Source organism: Ursus americanus, chromosome 16, assembly GCF_024610735.1.
Source record: "Ursus americanus isolate L20-20 chromosome 16, mUrsAme1.1.p, whole genome shotgun sequence".
In the NCBI taxonomy this organism is placed as follows: domain Eukaryota; kingdom Metazoa; phylum Chordata; class Mammalia; order Carnivora; family Ursidae; genus Ursus; species Ursus americanus.
In genome coordinates this window covers 47,786,553-47,805,915 of record NC_142142.1, presented here as the reverse complement: position 1 = coordinate 47,805,915, position 19,363 = coordinate 47,786,553, and the positions used below count along the sequence as shown (strand labels likewise).

Sequence of the window (19,363 nt, the reverse complement as noted above, 5' to 3'; positions counted from 1 at the left end):
AGGAGAATCTGTTACTTGGAAGAAATGCCTGTGGCATATGACACCTGATTTGCCCCCAAGCACCAGTAACTCAGATGTCTTTGGGGGAAAGAAGCAATCCGAAACATCCACATCGGAAAAAAAATAGTAGGAGTTCGGAGTCTGCAAATAATATACTTCTCTTTGGCATCATATAAACAGCTTGGGCTCAGCCCAAACCAAGGCAGTATCAGCCCAGACCCAACTCTCAAGTAACTGTCCACTTCTCGCTCTTTTGGTTGGCGTCAGTCAATCACAAGGAGAATCAGATGTTCTCTTGCCAACATGAGTGATATGTTTCCAGCGGAGCTATGTTTATGTCTTGATCCTTGTTTGTGTGATGTTCTGTGTTTTATAACTTGAGTCTCCAGGAATTTTTCCCACGACGGTGCGTCATTCCTTATCACCCATAACCAAATATGGCAGCTTTAAATAGTGCTGTCATTTCCCTCAATTCCCTTGTTGTGATATAATCAGGTATAGATTTCTGACACTGAGCATCTAATGGGGTTTCAGATTTAGAAAGCAACAATGACAGACTTTTTCCCCCTGGGTGTTTCTCAATTGAGAGACATGGAGTGAAATAGTCATGAGCGACAGGGCGCTAGAATTCATGTCCATTTGCCCCGAGAAACTGTGGGGTGTGGAAGGACAGAGGGAAGGGGGAGCTGGAGAGAGCAGGCTGTATGTAGAGCGGGTGACCGCCACAGAGCTCCAGCCCATTGGTGATGTAAGCCCAGAGTTTCTAGACCACCCAGTTTTGTGAAAGAAGCCAGAAATCTGGATTTTTACATGAGATCTCTCAATCCATGATAGCAACGAATGTAGAATGGGTGACACAGCAGGTTGTATGACAGCTGTCTGTAAGCCAGCGGTGTGGCCCCTTTGATCTAAGGGGGCTCCAGCCAAGGCCAGAGAAGGGCGTGCACTTGCCCAAGACCACACAGCTGCAGACAGAGTGGATCGTTGAACTCCATCCTGCTCATTCCGTTTCACTTTCCTCTGGAAAATGTCTAGGGGCTTGGTGCCTAGGCTTCTGTTCCTGGCCCCATCCTTTGGCTCCCCTGACTCTGGCCAGGCACACCCCTCGGCTGGGGACAGACCACATCTCCCCACAGCACGACGGTACCCGAGCCATGAGCTTGGTGTCAGAAGACCTGCTTTTGAGTCCCAGCTCTCCCACTTACTGGCTGTGCGACCTTGGACCCACATCTCTCGACTGTCCTGGGCTTTCGGTTTCTTCACTAGTAAAATGAAAATAATAATCTGCCTCATGGCACCGTTTTGGGGTTAACGTGAGAAATCTCCCTGTGCGTCAAATCACCCTGCAAAAAAAAAAAAAGAAAAGAAAAAAAACCAAGGTGCCTGTTACTTAACATCCTCGTGAGAAAGACGTGAGTGCCAAAGACGGTGCTGTCGTACTCCAGCACTGAGGACACCAGCAGCTCTAAGGGGCCCCTGAGCCCACCATGCTGTCCCCGGGGCGGGGCTGGGAGGGACACGGGGTGGGACATAAGGGGCACTGAGGGCTGTTCCCCTTGCCCAGCACAAAACCTCCCTCAACCTAGGAAGTGACGTGGCCCCAGCTGTCCCTTTGTTTGGTCTGCTGAGATCAGGGCTGGCTAAGTGTTGGAGCCACCCCTCTACACATTGGGCCCCAGTGCCATTGAAACCAGTCACCCAGAACCCCGGGGGCAGGTCCGTCTGGGGCCAGACCTGCACCCCCCACACCTACTCTGCCCTGCCCGGGGCCATCCTGACCAAACAGGTAGAGTGAATCTGGTTTTGTCTTCATTCCAGGGACGCAAACCTGGCTATTTCTCCTTCCTGGACCCATTTTCTCCGGGCGTCTGGCTCTTCATGCTTCTAGCCTATCTGGCGGTCAGCTGCGTCCTCTTCCTAGTGGCTCGGTAAGCTCCTCGCCCCTTCCCTGTCCTCGCACCGCCACCTCGCGTCACCTCTGAGAACTGCATGGGAGGGGTGGGGAGCGGGAGGGGCAGATTCTGAAGACCTTGGGGCCACACTGGAGGGGTGGGAGAGGGACTGGGGACCTGCCCTGCTCTCTGCCCTGCTGTCCACCTGGCACTACCCATCCCCTCACCTACGCACACCTTTCCTACCCTGCACAGCACAGACAGGCCAGCTTGTCTGAATTTGCTTCTGTACCCCTGCTTCTTCCCCCTCCCGTTCCCCAGTTTTTAGGCCCCCTGCTTGTGTGGGGGCCGTGGGAGACAGAGGATGGGAGGAGGGTGACAGGAAGATCACTCCGATTAAGCACGATGCGTTTGGCTGCCCTGGCATCAGACCTTGCCAGGATCTGCCACAGAGTGCTGAATGACATGAACCAGAGTGGGGGGACTGGAGGCCTCGGGGCATGAGCGAGGGAGAAGGTTTCCTCTGAAGAGGGCCTGGCCCTTCCCCAGCCCGGATCTGCCAGTGAAAATACAGCTGCCTTGTTGAATGGGACCCGTGGAGGATGGCACACGACGGGAGGGCGGGATGCAGAGAGGCATTTGCAAGTAGCATTGCAAGTACCAGTTGCAACAACTGGTCCAGATCAGGGGCTGGGGACAATTAAGCCCTCCCCTGCCCCTGGAAACAGAAACTGTCCGTGGGCCTACAGAAGAACCTGAGGGCATCCCATGGCTGAGCCTCCCATGAACGTGCACAGAGAGGCTTATTTCTCTCTGAGGCTGGGCCACTGGAGCAGCCTGGGCTTTGGGAGAGCCAGCTTACTAGCCAGAAACAGGGCAAGCCCAGTGGTTCAGGGATCACTCGTTCATGATCCCCACCCTCTGCTCAGTGCTCAGCTAACCATAGTGGAGGACCAGAAAGGGCTGTTACTTGGGAGCAGAGAACCACAGGGTGAGCTTCAGGAGAGCTGGCGGTGGCTCTGTTCCAGCTGTCTCCGTAGTGGTGGGACCAGATGATTCTAGTGTACATCCTACCTCTGCGGGGCGAGGTCTTCCCCAAGAGCATGTCTGCTTCGTGGCTCAAAGAGAGCACCTGGTCTGTCTAGTTAGAACACGGAACCCCAGGGAGCCACGGGGTGCCTAACCAGCTCCCCGCCTGCCCAGGGAACATTGTCTCACCCAGTTTGTGCCTCTTCCAGTGGAGATCAAGGCCAAGTTCAGGAAAGTCAGCCTGAGCCCATGAGATCCAGCCAAACAGAAGAAGGCCTTGCTTGCAAGCTGGTCGTCTTCAGAGGCTGCTGTGTGTGTCTCTCAGGTGCCACGTACCCCCTCGGGCCTGGAGACTTTGCCACCGTCAAGTATCTGTTGTCAGTGACAACGGGTGAAACATGCAGGAGGCTGGCACGCTGGACGACGTGCCCCCCTCCACTTCAGCACACTGCTGCGGCTCTTAGGAAGCCGTCGGCCTGAGCCCTGGCTCCACGGCTCTGTAATTCACTCTTGCCCTCTTTGATTGGGCCCCTGCGTGTAGCTGGCCACGGCTCTCACAGGACCTCGAAGGCCCTGGGGATGGTCGGAGGGCTTGGTTACTAGATACGCAGACGCACAAGCCTGCTTTACCATGCCTGCCACAGCCTGTAGCTTCTCAACCAGCCCTGGGGGCTTAAACGGCCCCTCTTCCCTACCCTGCGCACATGCACACACACACGCGCACACACACACACACACACACACACACACACACTGCCCCCAGGATTCAGCATTAACAAAAGGATTAACCAAAAAAATACCACCTATATGTAACTGTATCTGCATTATGTCACATATATATAATGCATGAACCTAGGATAATTTACCTACTTATGTAGGTAGTGGTTTTCAAACAGGGTTCCCTGGAGCCGAAAGGCTGCTGGTAGGTGCCAGAGACTTTGGAGGGGTGGTGAAGGGGCTGGGCAGCCAGAGCTCTGGGGCCTCAGCTCCTCTTCCTCCAGACCAGCTCCACTTTTATCTCTTGATCTATTGTACTTCTGGGTAAGATTTCGGAGGGAAAAAGCTATTTGCAAACCACGAATCTGAGGCAGCCATTCCCAAGCCGGCTGATATCAGAGTCACACAGGAAGCTTTTAAAAATTTGAATCCCCAGGTCCGATCCTCTCAGCACCTCTAGGGAAGGGGCCGGGAATCTGTCTCTTGAAGCCCACTTCCAATAGCCTGTAGGCTTGGAATCCACCGAGGACAAGCCAGCTCTGAAGGCCTCGGGGAGAAAGGAGCCCATCTCAGGACACGGGCCAACGATGACACACTGGCATCATATTCGGGAACAAGAGGGGCAGTGGCCACGTGGGCGAGCCACGGCAGAACACCAAGCAGGCTAGGCTGAGGGGAGGGACGGGAAGGCCGGTGATGAGAACAGCACTCGGGAAGCCTGCGAGCGCACAGTGCCTGCCCTGCTCGGCACACACCCATACACATCCCTCTCAGCAGAGCTGGGAGGCTTCGCATGGGAGACAGTCCGGGGCCGCCGATCCGAGGAGGGAAGGCGTGTGTCTGGTGGGCAGGAAGAGAGGGCCTCCTGGACATCAGACAGGGACGGCAGGAGGGAGGGGCAGGTTGCTTAGAGCAGCCCTTCTCGACCCTTCACTCTCACCCGCGGAGCCTTAAAAAAGCACGGATGCACAGGCCCCACCTGGACAGATTAAATGAGAACCTCTGGGGGTGGCATCTCATCATCGGCCTTCCTTTAAAAGCTCCCAGGTGAGTCTGACACTGAAACAGGGCTGAGACCCACAGCCCGAGGGACCGTCTAAGGCCAGTGTTTCTCCATGTGGACCAGGGGCGTCAACGTGACCAAAGAGGCTGCAGATTCTTGCTCCGCACCCGGACACCCTGAATCAGAAGCTTCTGGCACTGAGCCCAACAATCTGAGTTTTAACAAACCTTCTTGGTGATTCTGACGTAGGCCAAAATTTGAGAACCACCGCTCTAGGCTGAGTGTTTTCACGCTGGCTCTGTGGGGCCCTAGGTCCCTCTGTGACCACTTCAGGGGGCTGGGGGTGGCAGAACACGCCACCTCCCAGCCATCCACCCCTGCCGTGCCCAGCTTCTAGTCAGGGGCCTGCACGTGTATCTATTTTGTGTTTGGAGTTCCACGTCATGATTTATTTTGAAAAAATCAAAATTTTTTTTGATTAAAGAAAAACAGTTCAAAAACGGCCAACGTAGCCCAAGCCCCTCGGTTTTTGGTTGGGAAGATCCCGGTCCAGCCAAGGCCATAGGCCAGGGACTGAGCACAGAGGTGAGGCCAGAAAGGAGAGCCCCTCCCACTCTCCCCAGCACGTTCCTTCACGCCCACCCTCCTTGGCACTGGTCTGTGTTCCTTTTCTCCCACAGGCTGACCCCCTACGAGTGGTACAGCCCCCACCCGTGCGCCCAGGGCCGGTGCAACCTGCTGGTGAACCAGTACTCCCTCGGCAACAGCCTCTGGTTTCCCGTTGGGGGCTTCATGCAGCAGGGCTCCACCATCGCCCCCCGAGCCTTATCCACCCGCTGTGTCAGTGGCGTCTGGTAAGATCCGGGGCAGAGGAGGGGCCAGGCCCAGTGGGGTGGGGACCCCAAGGGGTCCTCGGGTAAGCCCTGCTCTGGCCATGGGTAGGCGGGAAGCTCACAGAGAGCTCTGCCTTCCAAAACAGACTAGCAGGGAGCTGGACTGCATTCCACCAGCTCCAGAAGGCTTGGGAGCACTGGCTTGGGAGTACTGCCTTGGGCGTGCTTTGTGCCATCTTCTCCTGTTCCCCTTCCTTTCCTCTGCCTCAGAGGTCTGGAGACAGATGGGGAGCCAGGGCAGGAAAGGAGATGCAGAAAACAGCCTTGTAGGCACAAGCAAAGGGATTATAACTTCCTGACCTGAAAGTGACCTGAGGTTGAGTGGCTGGGCCTGCCAAAGCATATGCAGATTTATGCAAATCGTAGTTTGCAGCAGGAAGTGCCTGCTGGAGGAATGGAGACGGGCTGTCACATGTGGCCCGCTCTGCCAGCTTCCTCGAACTTCGTCCCTCTGTGCCTGGCTCCGGGGCCTTGCCGGACCTGTCCATATTAGCAGGTGTGGGCAAAGGCAAACTCTTAGTGACTCAGAGTTGGACGGGATCTTGGGAGCCGTCCTCACGGGCAGTCAGCCAGCCTCGGCCTGCAACTCCCTTCTCCTCTTGGCTCACCCAGGGCAAGAGGAATACGGTTGAATGATTCGATGTGTGGGAAGGCAATCTGAAAACTTGAAAGTGCTACATAAATATGTGGACTAATCCTTGCTGTTAGACCATTATGGGGAGAAATGAAGCCCTCACACCTGTATATGTGTTGTATGTATACAGCAGAGGCAAGCTTGCAGAATCCCAGTTCCCCAGCCTTGATTAAAAACCCACTGTTGGGTCTGGCCGTCACAGCCTGTAGGACTTACAGCCTTGGTTCTCTCCCCTCCTTCTCAGCCTGTGTAAGCCAAAGGAGAAAGGAAAAGTGGTGTTTCCACCTTGGGACACCAGTGTCTGGACAGTTACCAGAGGGACACTAGACTGGGACTGATGGGGAGGTAAAAAGGCAGCTGGGACAGTGACCCCTACCCAGCTGGGGTTTTTGTTTTCTCTGATAATGATAAATACAGTAGCATTTAAGACATCTGGGCGAGCTTGACAACAGATGATGCCCCTTTCACACGGGAGCAGGGCTCCACTGACCCTCTAGGGAACGCATGTGATTTGCTTTCTCAGCACAGATGATAGGCTTGCCCGGAGCTCCTTGGTTCTCTGACCCGTTCCTTTGTGACCAGCTACCGCTGGGGTATGAAGCCCCATACGGCCACCCAGGGGGGGCAGATGCCGGAGTGTAACCACGGAGCTGAGGGAAACTCCCCAGCCAACTCTGAGGTCAAGTCCACACTTGGGGCTCGTGAACCCACGGCACTAACCACGGTAGCTAAGCTGCTTGAGAATCCTGGCCTCCCCGGCCTCTGCTGGGGGATGGTCGCGAGATAGAACTTCCAGCAGAATGTACGAGCTGAAGCAGGAGCCGGGAAAGCAGGTCTTAAGGACGGAAGGACACCTGGCACAGGTCACAAACAGGGAAGGTGGCCAGATGCTTTTTCATCCCATATTCAGTGGGAGGGTCTGTCTCTACGTTTCTCTATATCTCACATTCATCTGGTCCTTTACAGAGTGTTAGTCACCAGGACATAGTATCTCATTTGATCTCACAGTTGTCCAGACAGGCAGAGTAGGCCTTCCCATCCCCAAGCAGACGCGCTTGGAGGAGGTACGTGACTTTTCCCGCAAGGTCTCACGGGTGGAGTAGAGCAAGGCCAGAACTAAGACCGGGTCACCTCCCTGGTGGCCTGGCATCTGGAGGCACCCACTGAGTCGGTAGATGACCCTGCCCCTTCCCACCTGGGAGGCAGCCCGCAGGAGTCAGGACACGGCAGTAAAGGAGACAATGGGACTCCTGCTCTGAAAAATCCCCTGGAAGCTGCCGGCCTCTGAATCCCATGGCAAATGCTATGCTTTAGTTGACAGTGTCTTCGTCATGAGTAAAGCCTCATTAATTCAGACTCCACTGATTCAGAATTTGTGATTATCCAACCTCAATTATGCTTGGATATGTCTTTGAACCCCTATAAACAAATGGATTGGGATGCAGATCCACACTGCTGACCAGATGGTAGAAGGCTTATTTAACCTACTTAAGTGAACAAACTAGTTGTAATGGCTTTAAGCATATATACTGCCTGAGTTGCAAAATTATTGTCATTTTAAATGAGTTCACACTACCCAATAAAGTACTGTTCTTTTTTGAAATAGCTTGCCCATTGCAAGAGTACTTTCTTCTTTTCTTTTATCTTTTTTTAGATTTTATTTTTTTATTTGAGGGAGAGAGAACACGAGAGAGAGAGGCAGAGACAGAGCGTGCAAGCAGGGAGGAGGGGCCGAGGGAGAAGCAGACTCCCCGCTAAGCAGGGAGCCGGACACGGGGCTCGATCCCAGGACCCTGAGATCATGACCTGAGCTGAAGGTAGACACTTAACCGACTGAGCCACCCAGGTGCCCACAAGAGTAGTTTCTAATTCCAACTTCCAGCAGTTCAAAGGTGCTTGTCACCAGTTAATCTTAAAGAGTTTCTTGTTGGTAGAACTGGTTTTAAAATATGGATTTATCCACGTGTTACTTGGCAAGTTCCTTTGCTTCTCTGAGCCTCCGTTTCCTCATCGGCAAAATTGTTGTAAGAACTGCACCTCCTTTAGTTGTAGGAAGCGTGTGAGGTGGTATGTGGGGCTCCTGGCAGGTGCTCAGTACATGGCGATGCTCGTCTGATGGTTGGCGGCATCATGAGAAGACAGGGCAGCCACCCGGCCCTGGCTCTAAACACAGCCCCCAGAGCTGGCACCCTTACTCATTCACTAGCTCATTCCTCACAGTCTCCGAGATGCTCTCATGTGCATGGACACGCCTCTTTTGAATAGCAACCCAATAATCACCTCCTTTAAGAAATGAGAAAAAATGTTAATGGTCTTCTTTCAAGCAAGACTCACAAACTCTGTTCATTTCTGTTGACATCATATGCCCTGCCTCCTTTCTCTTCCCCCACAGAGCTTCCTTCCTAAAAGAGACACCTGGTCTCTCCTATGTCGCTGCAGGACTGGGGATGGGGGCTAAGCCCCCTGGGGGTGCCGGGCAATGATGATTTCCTGGTCTTTTCCTGCGTAGGTGGGCATTCACGCTGATCATCATCTCATCCTACACGGCCAACCTGGCAGCCTTCCTGACTGTGCAGCGCATGGACGTGCCCATTGAGTCAGTGGATGACCTGGCTGACCAGACCGCCATTGAGTATGGCACAATTCACGGAGGCTCCAGCATGACCTTCTTCCAAGTAAACCCACTGGGTTGCCCACCAACATGGGGAATTGGGCAGAATAAAGTTGAGATGTTTGTCCTCTAGAGATAAAAACATCAGTCTTCATCCCATTATCTCTTTTGAACATCTAGTTTGGAGGTTCACCTGGGGTTCATTTGTCCCCCGCTCTACAAAGTACCCCTGGAATAAGGTCCCAAAAGCCCTTTGGGTTAATATCAGGTTGTCCCAAAGTGTTGTACAAGAACTATGAGTGGCACTCGAGATGATTTTAGGTACAATGGGGCGAAACTATTGTTTAATGGCCATTGTTTCCTATTTGTTTAAATGGGCATTAGGAAAACATATATGTAAATGCAGTGAATCTGACCTGTACTTTTATTTATACTACTGTGTGGGATGGTCACGTGGGTTAAATTTTATAGGTAGCACTCAGACAAAAGCGAGATTAGAATAATATACGAATGTCCCAAGTATGAGGAGCACGAGATGAAGATGACCCAGTTTCATATGCCCCAGACTAGACGGTCTCAGATCGGGACCCTGTTGGCCTTGAGGTTTCCCTGCCAGGCTGAGGAGAAGGCCTTGCTACAGTTATGCATTGGCCGACAAACCAAGTGACTAATCACCAAGACTGGCAGAGCTGGGTCAGACAGAGGAGCGGTTTTCATATGCTTTGGGATCTCTAAGGAAGCAGATTTACCCTGAAGATAATAGGTGTCTAGCCAACCTACCACCTAAGACATCCATTTGCGCATGAAACAAGTCCAGGGCCTTCAGTTTTCTGTTTTCCGTTCAAGCCTCAGTGCCTGTTGGCCCCGCAACCACTGAAGATGTCATGCAAACACAGGTGTGGAGAGACAACCCCCACCCCCCGCCGAATTCTCTCAGTCTTCTTATTATTTGTAAAAATAGAGGCCAGCACTGAATCTGGGATCGATAAGTAGGGTTGACAAAAGTAGCTGGCACTCCTCCTTCAGAGGGTGTCTCTTAGAAGTCCTGACGACCCTGAGTTCACCGCCGCCAACCTGAAGGACAGCAAAGGACACAACCAGAATTTTCCATTCTTCATTCTGTCAGAACCTGGAGGTTGGCAGTGGAAGACTTCTCTAGGGTGGATGGGGCAAAACCAGTTTATCAAACCAGTAGGCAGAGTTTACAGTGCCTTAGGACCCTGTTCTTTCCTTGCCTTTCTGTGAAAGCTGTCAAAGGCACAACCCCTTCCTCTTGCCACGATACAGTGGCCGTTGAAAGATGGAAGGGAAGAAGTTATTGACTATACTGAGGGGACTGAGTAACAAAAGGGCCGGTATTTTAAGGTCCACTTTGATTCCCTCCCTTTTAAAGCCAACATTTCCTTTCTCTTGTTCTCATCCTGCTTCCTTGTGTTCTTTTCCCAGAACTCCCGCTATCAGACCTACCAACGCATGTGGAATTACATGTATTCTAAGCAGCCAAGTGTGTTTGTGAAGAGCACCGAGGAGGGAATCGCCAGGGTGTTGAATTCCAACTACGCCTTCCTTCTGGAATCCACCATGAATGAGTACTACCGGCAGCGAAACTGCAACCTCACTCAGATTGGGGGCCTGCTGGACACCAAGGGCTATGGGATTGGCATGCCAGTCGGTATGCAGGAGAGGAACAGCCTCTTTGGGTAGCTCCATCCAGGCAGGGTCAGAGTAGCTAGGACCACTGAATGCAGCACTGAATTCAACAACCCTGTTCTAGAACCAGTTAATAGTGACTAGGTGGGCATTCGTCAGGTTGAAAACAAAAAACAAAACAAAAAAAACAAGCAAACCCACATACTTCTAATCAGCGATCCATTCTCAATCTTAATTGATTAATTACTCAGGGGCATGTTGATGCCCTGGGTGGATTCTTCAGGGCTTCTGTTCTCCCCTCTTCTGCTTCCTGCCCCTTGCCCTTTCTCTGGTGATGGACCTCTCTACTAGCAGTGGGAAGGAGGAGGAAGAGATGGTCAAACTTAATTAATTTTGCTATTAGTGTCCCTGGGGAAAGGCTTATTATAAAAGGAGACTGACACAATGAAATGAGGTGGCTGTCAGATCATTTGTGGGTCTCACGGAGACCCATCTACTCCAAATCAGCATAGGTCATTGAGAATGAGCAGTAGAACTTAGTTTCAGTGGATTCTGTGTCTTCTAGGCTGTTATAGCATGGTAGGGATGTTTGGCTTCCAGAAAGTTCTCCCAGCTGTGCTTTCTAAAGGGTATTCACACTTTGGGCCTTCCCCAGCTGATAGTACCTCCATCAGAAGGTGAAGGGAAGCACATTGAACTGCTTTTTGGATTAGAGAGGGAATCTGAAAATGTTCCCAGGTGCTTGGGACAGGTACCCTTCCCCCACCCACCACAGAGAGCCACACTGAATAGGGCTGTCCTCACCCAATGCTATTCTTCTACGAGGTTGTCCTGTACAAGGCAGCAGGGGGAGAAGCAGCAACTGAGGCCGGCAGACCATGTGGGGAGAGCAATACGTAACATGTACATCTTTGCTGTTATCTAACACACTCCTTCTCTTGATCTCTAACCTGATTCAGAGCTATAGGCTTCCCTATACCTGTGGAGTGTGAAAAGCATGGGTTTGGAGTCAAGCCGACCTGGGAATGTACCTGGTTCCAGGCTGTGGGACCTCAGATTATTTAAGCTCTCTGAGTCTCAATTATCCCATCTGTAAAATTAGGTTTCTAATACCTACCTCGTAGGGTAATGAAGAGGTAAACCTAATAATCTGGTCAGGTGCCTTACCACAGCATCTCCCACTTAGCCTGTTTGGTGGGAACATGAGTGCCCTCCCCATCTTTTCCCTAATCCTCTATGTTATTTGATAAAAGCAGATGACTTCTTAAAGATGGGTGGGAAACCGAGCCAATGAGTATAGGCAAGGAAACAATTCATTCTTGAACTCGGTGAATCCTGACACTAGCTGTTCTGTAAACCAGAGGCCTCACTCCAGGCACTTATAAACCTACATGCTCTCTTCTTACCATCATATTTCGTGGATATTTGTTAATATATTATTGGCCTCTTTCAGAAATCTGTTGGCTTCCATTTTGTTTCAAGATGGTGGAGTGAACCACAAAACAAACTTTAAGATGCACCTTAATCAGAATCCAGCAATTTAAGAAATTTAAGTGAAATCTCAAATGCTTCAAAAGTGTTCATGGAACAAGCCTATAGAGAGTTGACAAAGCAGACCAACTCTAGAAATGTTTATCAATAACGGAGGAGAAAGGGAAGGAAATGCATTTCTTCTGTATCTGGCATGATGCTATTTTCACATGTCAGCCCACCCGAGGTAGATGTGGTCCTTCCCACCCTAGAGGAGAGCACTGAGATTCAGAGGCGGCAACTTAACTTGTCCAAGGTCAGACGGTAAGTAGAGGAGCTGGGTTGAAGCCTAGACTGCCTGTCTCCAGATTCAGTGCTTCGCTTTCCAGACCATTGTTGCCAGAGGGTCCCACCGGCTCGACAAGACAGGATAGGAAAGTGAGCTGTGGGCTTTTCCAGGTTCTGAGATCAGGCTGGGAAGAGCCTCACACAATCCACTGATGAGACAGAATTTACATCCGGCTGGGGTTACATCCAGGAAGTGTCGTTTTCAAGTGTGTGTGTGTACGAGGAGTAAGGACAAACCCAGAGAATAAGCAATGTGCTTGGACCCAGAAAAATTAAGAGAAACAGAACAAGGAATGAGATGGAAAATTAGTGAAGTGGTTTAGAAGCAAAGCAGACACACATGGAGTAAACAGAATAATCCTTTCATGGGGCCCCTGGGGTGCTGTTGAGGTTGGGTTGAAAATGCCTTGAAAACTGCTTGAAATGCCTGGCTGGGCTGGACAGTTGTCTGTAAACCTGGAATGTTCATTAGTCTCACCGCCTAGCACCATCTGTTAGTTCAAGTAGCCGTCCACTGCAGATGTGTACTAAGTACCCGTATCCATGAGGCGCTCTTGATGTTCGCCCACATGGCTTGCATAGACACATTCTGTGCTGCAGGCTTGGAGATTTGCATGTCCAGGCGTAGTTGTATCTCCAGGAGGGAAGGTTCCCTCTGTGGAGTCATGGGCTGTCAGAGTCCAAAGAGATCTGGGAGCTGATCTAGTCCCTTGCCTGTCAAAGTACAGTCTATGGCCGAGCGGCAGGGCATCCCCTTGGAGCTTGTTAGAAATGCACAATCTGAGGGCACCTGGGTGGCTCAGTCAGTGAAGCAACTGCCTTCAGCTCAGGTCATGATCCCAGAGTCCTGGGATCGAGCCCTGCATCTGGCTGTCTGCTCGGTGAAGAATCTGCTTCTCCCTCTGCCCCTCACCCCGCTCATGCTCTCTCTCTCTCTCTCTCTCTCTCTCACTCTTTCAAATAAATAAAATTTTTTTAAAAAAGAGAGAGAGAGAGAGAGAGAGAGAGAGAGAGAGAGAATGCGCAATCTCAGGCCCTACCCCAGACCCATGGAATCAGGGTCTGCTGGTCAACCAGATCCCCAGGTCATTCCCATGCCTATTAAAATTTGAGAGTGCAAATCTATTTGTTCCAAACTTCTGCCTGAATCCTTCGCCGTAGCCTTTTCCCCTGAGGCATCTGTCCACACCAGGCCTTCACAGAGCTTGAGCAAGAAAACCGAGCAGCTTAGTTGGTTTCCAGCCTCTTGGCAGCTTTTTCTTTATGATCTCCGGCCTCAGCCCATGCTGAGGCATTGAGCTTTCCACGGTTTCATTTAAGCCTATTTTTGTGATTAAACCTAAATTCCGGAACCAAAGCTCCTTGACCATATTCCATTAGAAAAATTAAAAAGGAATTGCACTCAACAGAAGCCTTCTGTCTGAGGAGGGAGGGAGGAGCAACCAGCACAGGGTGTTGGATGGGGACAGGGTTGTCGGACACTCAGCAGGCAGGTGGGAAGGTTAGGGCTGCCCGGGACTGGCTTCTGCATGCAGATGGTAGAGAGGTGGCTTCGGTCACTCTCTGCGGTGGCTCTTCTCTCCTTGGGGGCTGCTCTGGGTACACAGTTGTCAGGTGTAATGTAGCAAGAGTTACAAGTGCCTGGGAAATGAGTTTAGATCAAGTAGAAGACAGATAACTGACCAGGTGATAGGTTTGTGTACCAGAAGGTTTCCCACGTTGGCCTCTTGGAGGCCAATGGGATGCCTTGCGACCAGCTTCCCAAGTGTCTGTGGGCAGGTTGGTTAACCTCAGTAGAAAGTGGTGGGGAAGTGAAGATCCACGGGTGCCTGAAAAGCTGTCACTTGTCCCTCACTGTGTTCATGGCTGTGGGCTGAACATGGCATCAGTGTAAAGAGAAGGAAAGTAGAAAAGTCCGAGTGCCCTGCGTGCAGCCAGAACTCCCTCCTCTCCGTGGAGAGTCCTCAGACCCAGCCAGGTGGAGAGCCATGCTCCTGGAGGGACCCCTGCCATGTCTGTCCCTCTCCTCCTGAGGTTAGGCGGGCAGAGTGGCCAGGAGGTGTACTGGGGAAAGGAGCAGAGTGATGTCTAACAGGGCACTTACACCCTGTGTTCTGGGCTCTCCTGTGACCCCACAGGTTCGGTTTTCCGGGATGAGTTTGACCTGGCCATTCTCCAGCTGCAGGAGAACAACCGCCTAGAAATTCTGAAGCGCAAGTGGTGGGAAGGCGGCAAGTGCCCCAAGGAGGAAGATCACAGAGCCAAAGGTAAGGGGGTTCAGGGGCGTCGCCCTCCTGCTCTAGAGGACAGCAGCTGCTGTCTGCTGTCGAGTCCAGGCGGTGGTCGCTAGAACACACCGAGAGCAAGCCTTGGAAGGAACTTAGGGCTGGGTGGGGTTGGGCTGAGGGCCATTTGTGGCCCCCAGTCTGGGCACATTGGAAGCATCCAGTGCCCGCCTGCTTACGAGTCCCAGAGACGCCATATTTACCATGGTTCCTGAGTTCAGCCACCTCTTAGCCCGGCCCATGTCCCCATCGCCTCACAACCACCAACTGCGGGCCTCCTCTTCCCATTCTTGCCCCTTGACAGCATCTTCTCCACCAGTAGTCAGAGTCATTCTTTTTTTTTTTTTTTTAGGGAGTGAGTGAGCATGAGCAGGGGGAGGGGCAGAGGGAAAGGGAGAGAGAATCCCAAGCAGGCTCCATGCTCAGTGCAGAGCCCGATGTGGAGCTCGATTCCCACCATGACCTGAGTCGAAGTCGAGAGTCAGCTACTCAGACACCCCCAGAGAGATTCTTCTTATGGTGCGAGTAAATCACAACATTTCCCTGCACGAACCTTCCGATGTCTTCCCATCTCAGAATAAACACAAGCCTTCTGGGGCCTCAAGCCCCTACCTCATCTGTTTCTCCCTCAGCCTCTTCCTTTTCTTTCTGTTCTGCTTCCCCCAGGCCTCCTGGCCTGCTCCCACCTCAGGGCCTGTGCACGTGTTTCCTCCTCCTGGCCTCCCTAAGGAGGCTTCCCCAGAAAGGCCATCCCTCCCCTCACCCGTCTCCCCTATCACCTGAGCTCTGCTTTGGTTTTCTCGTCAGGCCTCATCACTTCCTGATACTATATGTTCTATTCGTTTGTCTACTTTCCATTTCTTCTACCAGAATATGTTTCATGAGGGCAAGGTCTGTCTTCTTCACAGGACTGGCCCCAGGGCTGGTGCATGGATATTTTATTGAATGAATGAGTGAGTGAATGAATGAATGAGTGAATGAATGAAGTTTAAATCACACTGGACAGAAAGCAGTCACCGACCGATATGTGTGGTTTGGAGTGTTCAGGGTCCCTGAGCACCCAGGACTGTTTGTAGGGGTTTTGTCCAGGATAGTCCCGGGACACATCTGTTATCGACCAGTTAATGCCTATTAGTTATTTTTAGAACCCCCTTAAGTCTCATAATGTCCTGGTTTGGACAATAAATCATATGATCACCCCTAGTCATCTGTTGCAGCCTTGCTAAAATATGTAACAAATTTACCTGTACACGCTGTCCCCTAGGAAGGCAGCTGAGGAGTGAAATGAATAATAGCACGCACTTCCCTCTCTGCTCGGCGTGAATGATTATCCATGATGAGACAGTGAATGAGTGACTTTGGTTTCCAAGTGTCTCTACGTGGATCCCTGTCCTGCAAGGCGAGGTCTCGGGTATATGGACCTATGGGCAATTTAATGGCCCTTTGTGATTTAGAGGAAATGCTGCCCCTTCCCTCATGGGAACCCACTGAGACCACGCACGTCTTGACTCTCCGCTCCCCAAAGATCAAATGTGGAGGAGACTAATTCTGTTCAGAAAAAAAAAAAAAAAAAAAAAAAGGAAAGAAAGAAATGAGGGTATCAGAAAGCTTTTGTGGATCTGATAGAATGAAGTAGACGTAGGAGGTGCTCAGGACCTGAGCAGGTAGGGAGGGTCGGAGGGGTACTGCAGGCAGTGAGACCCTCGAGGAAGATGCCGCAGTAGAAACTTGTGCTGTGGGCCTGGAGTTCTATGCGGCGCGGGTGGACCGGAGCGAGATTCCCATGGGGAGAGTTGAGCTACACAGAGCGTTGGTACTAGGAAGGTATGGGTAGCGAAATGCTCCTTCACCACCCCCTCCCCACAAAAAGACACATGGATTGAAAACAATCTAAATCTGACTGGGCCTGGAATAGTCAAAGTAAAATGAGATTATTGAGAAGTTGACATACGCTGATGTTGTTCTGTGATGGCCATGAACTTCAGAGCGGTGGGAAAGAGCGCCATCTTACCGAGCAGGTGGAGGGAACCGGTGGTGGCTTTCGATCTGGAGTAATCTAAAGTAGAAACAGAGAGGTGGGTCTGAGCCCCAGAGCAGAAGGACCTCGAATCCTTCCCCTGACTGATGAGTAAAATAGGAGAAATGTCTGGGTATTTCTCTTCCTAGAAGCCCTTGTCGCCCTCCACCCCCACTCCCCCAGTGGCTTGGGTGCCTTCTGTGACTTTGGACAGAGCACTCAACGCACTACCTTGCAGCTCCTGGTCTCCTCTTGGCACATGGCACCTTCGCTGTGGACCAGTCTCGTTTGTGTCTATGTCCCTCGCCTCAGTAGGACCCAGAAATATTGGTGGAATGTGTGACTACAGCTACTGGCTGGTGGCGGTCAAAAGCTACCAACAGCGGTGTTCTCCTGGGTCACATTAGCGAAGTGACCAATGAACTTGTGTTTCAGTGACCTTCCTGTGCAGCCTTCCCCCCAGAGCTCTCCACTCAGTCAAGTCGTTCCTGCTTCTGAGCAGCTGACCCAACAGGTGTACGTGGTGACACAGAGACACTGTCGATGAGGGAGGCTGAAACACGCTGGGAGGGGGCCAGGAGCCAGGGCTCAGAGAGGAACAGTGACCCCTGCAGACTCCTGCATTGCACCCCCCAGCCCCAGGCTGGCAGCCAGCTCTGCCAGTTCCAGATCTCCCCCCGCTCCTGCTCCCCACTAGCTGTCGGCTTCCCCAGCTTAGCCTGCCTTTGTCAACCGGATCCCCGTTTGATCTCTTGGAGCACATTTCCCTTTGAGGCTCACTGCTGAGTTGCTCCCATGTCTCCAGTTTCCCCCTTTCATCCCTGACCCCGAAACCCGGCCACAGGTCCTTCCCTTTTGTGCACGTATGTCTTTGCTCATGTTTATTCATGCATCCTGCTAATCCTAGAGAGAAACAGTGGGAGGGCAGCAAAATTGGCAAATACAGGGATGATACAGGATCTGGGTGCCTGGCTGTGGTCCCTCATGGCCCCCCATATGGATCATCTCTCCCCCACTCACGGTGTCTCCTGAAGTCCAGTGACTTCCCGCAACCCTCCTCCCACCCTCCAAGAAGGGAGCTCATCAGACTTCAACTCTCCTGCCTACCTCTTTGTTCTCCCATTGGCCGCTAGCATAGCTCTTCCCTCGGGCAGTTTCAGTAGGGTTCAGGATCACAGGCCTTGGTTCAAATGGACCCCACTCCATAAATGGCCTTATTACAGACACTAGCAAACATCTTAGAGCCTCAGTTTCCTTCTCTAGGAAATAGAGATGATGATTAATAATCCTGTCGCCTCCCGGAGCTATTGTGAAAATCGAATGACATAAATCATGTTAAATAAACCCTCTGCAAAAGTGACTGGCGCAAAGGAAGTGAGAACTAATTTTATTCCCCAATCTAAGCCTCAAGGAGCAATTAAGGCACAGTGAGGGATCTGAACAGTGTCCACAGCTGCAAGTATGCCCACTCGTCACGTGCTCCTTAAGGCTAGATAGCTCTTCTAAAATCCACACTTATGACATCTGTTTTGCATCTGTTGACATTTGTCCCCCATGGACTGTAAAAAAAAAAAACACCTCAAATCCGGGGACTGTGTCTTATTTATTTTTGTATCTTGGTGACCAGCATTATCATCTGACATCTGTGTTTAAGGAAAGGATGAAGCATGAATGAATGAATGAATGAATGAATGAATGAATGAATGAATGAATGAATGAATAAAGTAGGCAACCATCTCAAGGACCTCTAGACTGGTACGACTTCCTATGTCTGTTGCCTCCCAAAGAGGAACGCTGACACCCCAGCTGGTGGCATGGAAAGTGTTCACATAGCCCCATTGCATCCAACGTACGTTGTAAACCAGTGCATATCAGGCACTGCGCTAGGCTCTGAGATTATGAAAAGGACTAAGACATGGCCCCGTCCTCAAGAGGTTTAGAACCTAGAGAGAGGCACAGATCATCACTGTAATGCTTGCACTGTAGGAATGCTTTATGAGAACCATAAAGAAAGTGTTTATGAAGCCCAGGGGAGGAAGTGATTAATTCTGAGCAGTGGTCAGGGAAGGCTTGAGGGACATTTGGCCTGAACCTTGAAACATCTATCAGGAGTCGCTGCTTTAGGAATGCTGTAGAGCATAGCTGTTGCGTCCAGAAATTGGTTTGAATAAGTAGGACAAGGTTGGAGTTCGGAGAGCATTGGAAACTGGGAGGAGGCATTTGGACTGCAAACCAGCATGTCCCAAGCTTTTCCGTGGAAGGAATTAATAGCAGCAGACACCAAGCCTATACTCTTGGGGTCTGGGGACATCCTCTAAAACAGCCCACCATGCTTGGAATATCCTTGGTTCTTCTGTTTTATCCTAAAAACCCATGAATTTTGCAGCTTCCAACGTAACATAGGCATGTTTATTTAATGTAAAAATGCTTTTTCCACCTCAACTCTAAGGAAAATTAGTGTCCCAGAAGATGCTCCATAAGCATCCCAAGGCACTGCCAATGCCTTGGCACCCTGGACTCGGTTTGAGAGTATCGGCTCCAGACTTCAGAGGTGCTGGGCTAAGACGGGGTATGATGAAAGCAGGTGCCGGGGATGGAATTCTGAGCTGTCACTGGCATTCATCATCTCAGGGGACAGTCCTTGCCTTGGGAGGAACAAAGAATCAAATTATTGACTTTAAGTTCCAATGGTCTTACAACTCAGCAGAGATGGTGTTCTTAGAAGTCAAAGTTTTTGATTTGCCAGAAGAGTATTTTTGCAATACAGAAGGCTAATACCTAAAAGGAGCTTGGCATGAAACTGGCACTAGAAGT

The 19,363-nt window shown here is 51.2% G+C and overlaps 1 protein-coding gene across 2 annotated transcripts in view; it reads left to right on the top strand.

Moving 5' to 3' along the window:
* GRIK4 (glutamate ionotropic receptor kainate type subunit 4) overlaps positions 1 to 19,363 on the top strand; it is a 418,395-nt gene that overhangs the window by 385,192 nt on the left and 13,840 nt on the right. For both annotated transcript variants that reach the window (XM_045797991.2, XM_087868360.1), the window contains 5 exons: positions 1,819 to 1,928; positions 5,322 to 5,495; positions 8,678 to 8,843; positions 10,226 to 10,451; positions 14,386 to 14,514. In XM_045797991.2, the coding sequence (XP_045653947.2) occupies positions 1,819 to 1,928; positions 5,322 to 5,495; positions 8,678 to 8,843; positions 10,226 to 10,451; positions 14,386 to 14,514 (805 nt within the window). The remainder of the gene's footprint in view (positions 1 to 1,818; positions 1,929 to 5,321; positions 5,496 to 8,677; positions 8,844 to 10,225; positions 10,452 to 14,385; positions 14,515 to 19,363) is intronic.